Raw genomic sequence first — 1,570 nt, 5'->3', positions numbered from 1 at the left:
GCCGGCGCAGCCGGGCGGGCCCCTGACTGCCGTCCCCGCAGTCGCTGGAGCTGGTCCGCAAGCACGGCTTCTCGGCGGCCCTGTTCGCCCCCGGCTGGGTGTACGAGTGCCTGGAGAAGAAGGATTTCCTCCAGAACCAGGACAGGTGAGTCTCGCGGGGCGCTGGCTCATGGGGGCTCCCCGCGGCTCCAGGTGGCTCGGGCCGTGCCCTTGTGAAGGGGACACTCCTCTGAGGAGAAAGCAGCCCGGCGCTGGCGGCTCCCGCAGGGGCCCCGAGGCCCGGGTCCCCTCCCAGCTGTGGGACCCCGCTCCCGCAGGTTCTGGAGTCTGCTGGCGCCCCACCTGCCCACACACAGCATCTGCTCCCTGCCCTTCGTCACCTCCTTCTGCCTGGGCATGGGCCTCCGGCGCGTCTGCTACGGCCAGGTGCGGGCACGGGGCAGGGGCGGCCCCGCCGGGCGCGGTGGGCGGGCCGGGGGACGAGGAAGCCGCCTGCGGCTGACCCGCCTTCCGTCAGGAGGAGGCGGTGGGGCCTTGGTACCACCTGAGCGCCCAGGACATCCAGCCCCTGTTTGGGGAGCACCGGCCGGAGGGCGGCGGCCAGGGCTGGGTGAAGACGCACTGCTGCCTGACGGACGCCTGGCACGGGGGCAGCTCCCTGCTCGTCCAGGGGCACCTGCCGCCCGAGGCCGGAGACGTGGCGGTGAGGTGCGTGCGTGGGGCCAGACTCGGGGCCAGGGGAGGGGGGAGGGAAGACCCCTTCTGCACCCGCATGCCTGGGGACCCCGGCGGGGCCTGGGGGCGCCCCGCAGACTGCATCCAGAGCCCCCCGCCGCCCGCAGAGCCCCGCTTCCGGCCCGGGGCTCATTGCATTGGGCGTCTCTGAGGGCGCGGCCGTGGTCTCAGCTTTTGGCCGCGAGCGTCGGTGGGGGCCGGGGTGGAGCCGCCTGGCCGCGGTCTCCTGGCTCTCAGCTCAGCGCCGGCCTCCGCAGGCTGTTCTCCCTGCACGTCCCGGTGCCGCCCAGGATCTTCTTGTCCCTGGTGTACAAGCTGGAGGGGCCCTCGGGCGTCAGGGTGGCGCTGGAACTGAGCACTGGGGAGGCGGGCAGCTGCAGCGTGGGCGGTGCTTCGGAGCTGGACGGTGAGTGGGCGGCCTGTGCCTGACCTGGGGGCGTCGGTGGGGCCGGGGAGGTCGCCTCTCGCTCCGAGTCTCGCCGGGACCGCTCTGCGGCCTGCGCCTTTGTGCCGTGTGCCCGGGGCAGCGGCCTCCCCTGGCTGCGGCCTTTGCGGGGCCGGGGCATCCTCGGCCCTGCCCCTGCCCTCCCTCACCCCGGGCCCGGCCCGTCCCCACCGGAGCCTCGCCCGCCCCGCCTCGGTGGGCACCAGGGACAGCCCCTCTGGGACCTTCTCACTCTGGTGTCTCCTGTAGCGCGAAGCAGCCCCAGGCTCAGGCCCCGGCCCCTCCGGGTGCCCCCCACCAAGCTGGCCAGGTGGGTGGGCCGCTGTAGCCAGCCGCTCCGCGGGGGCTGGGTCCAACGGTGAGTTCCCAGCCCTCCCCGCAGGGGACTGC

General features: G+C 74.6%; 1 protein-coding gene across 1 annotated transcript in view; it reads left to right on the top strand.

Annotated features, from left to right (window-relative positions):
* ENGASE (endo-beta-N-acetylglucosaminidase) overlaps positions 1–1,564 on the top strand; it is a 7,176-nt gene extending 5,612 nt beyond the window's left edge. Inside the window, 5 exon segments of the mRNA XM_012734574.1 lie at positions 42–145; positions 318–426; positions 518–708; positions 993–1,141; positions 1,430–1,564. Coding sequence (XP_012590028.1) covers positions 42–145; positions 318–426; positions 518–708; positions 993–1,141; positions 1,430–1,542 — 666 coding nt within the window. The 3' untranslated portion in view covers positions 1,543–1,564.
* The last annotated feature ends 6 nt before the right edge of the window (positions 1,565–1,570 follow it).

This window comes from Condylura cristata, unplaced genomic scaffold (assembly GCF_000260355.1).
Source record: "Condylura cristata isolate star-nosed mole 26May11 unplaced genomic scaffold, ConCri1.0 scaffold00060, whole genome shotgun sequence".
Classification (NCBI taxonomy): Eukaryota; Metazoa; Chordata; class Mammalia; order Eulipotyphla; family Talpidae; genus Condylura; species Condylura cristata.
Note: the sequence above shows the minus strand (reverse complement) of the source record. Positions and strands in the feature narration are given on the sequence as shown.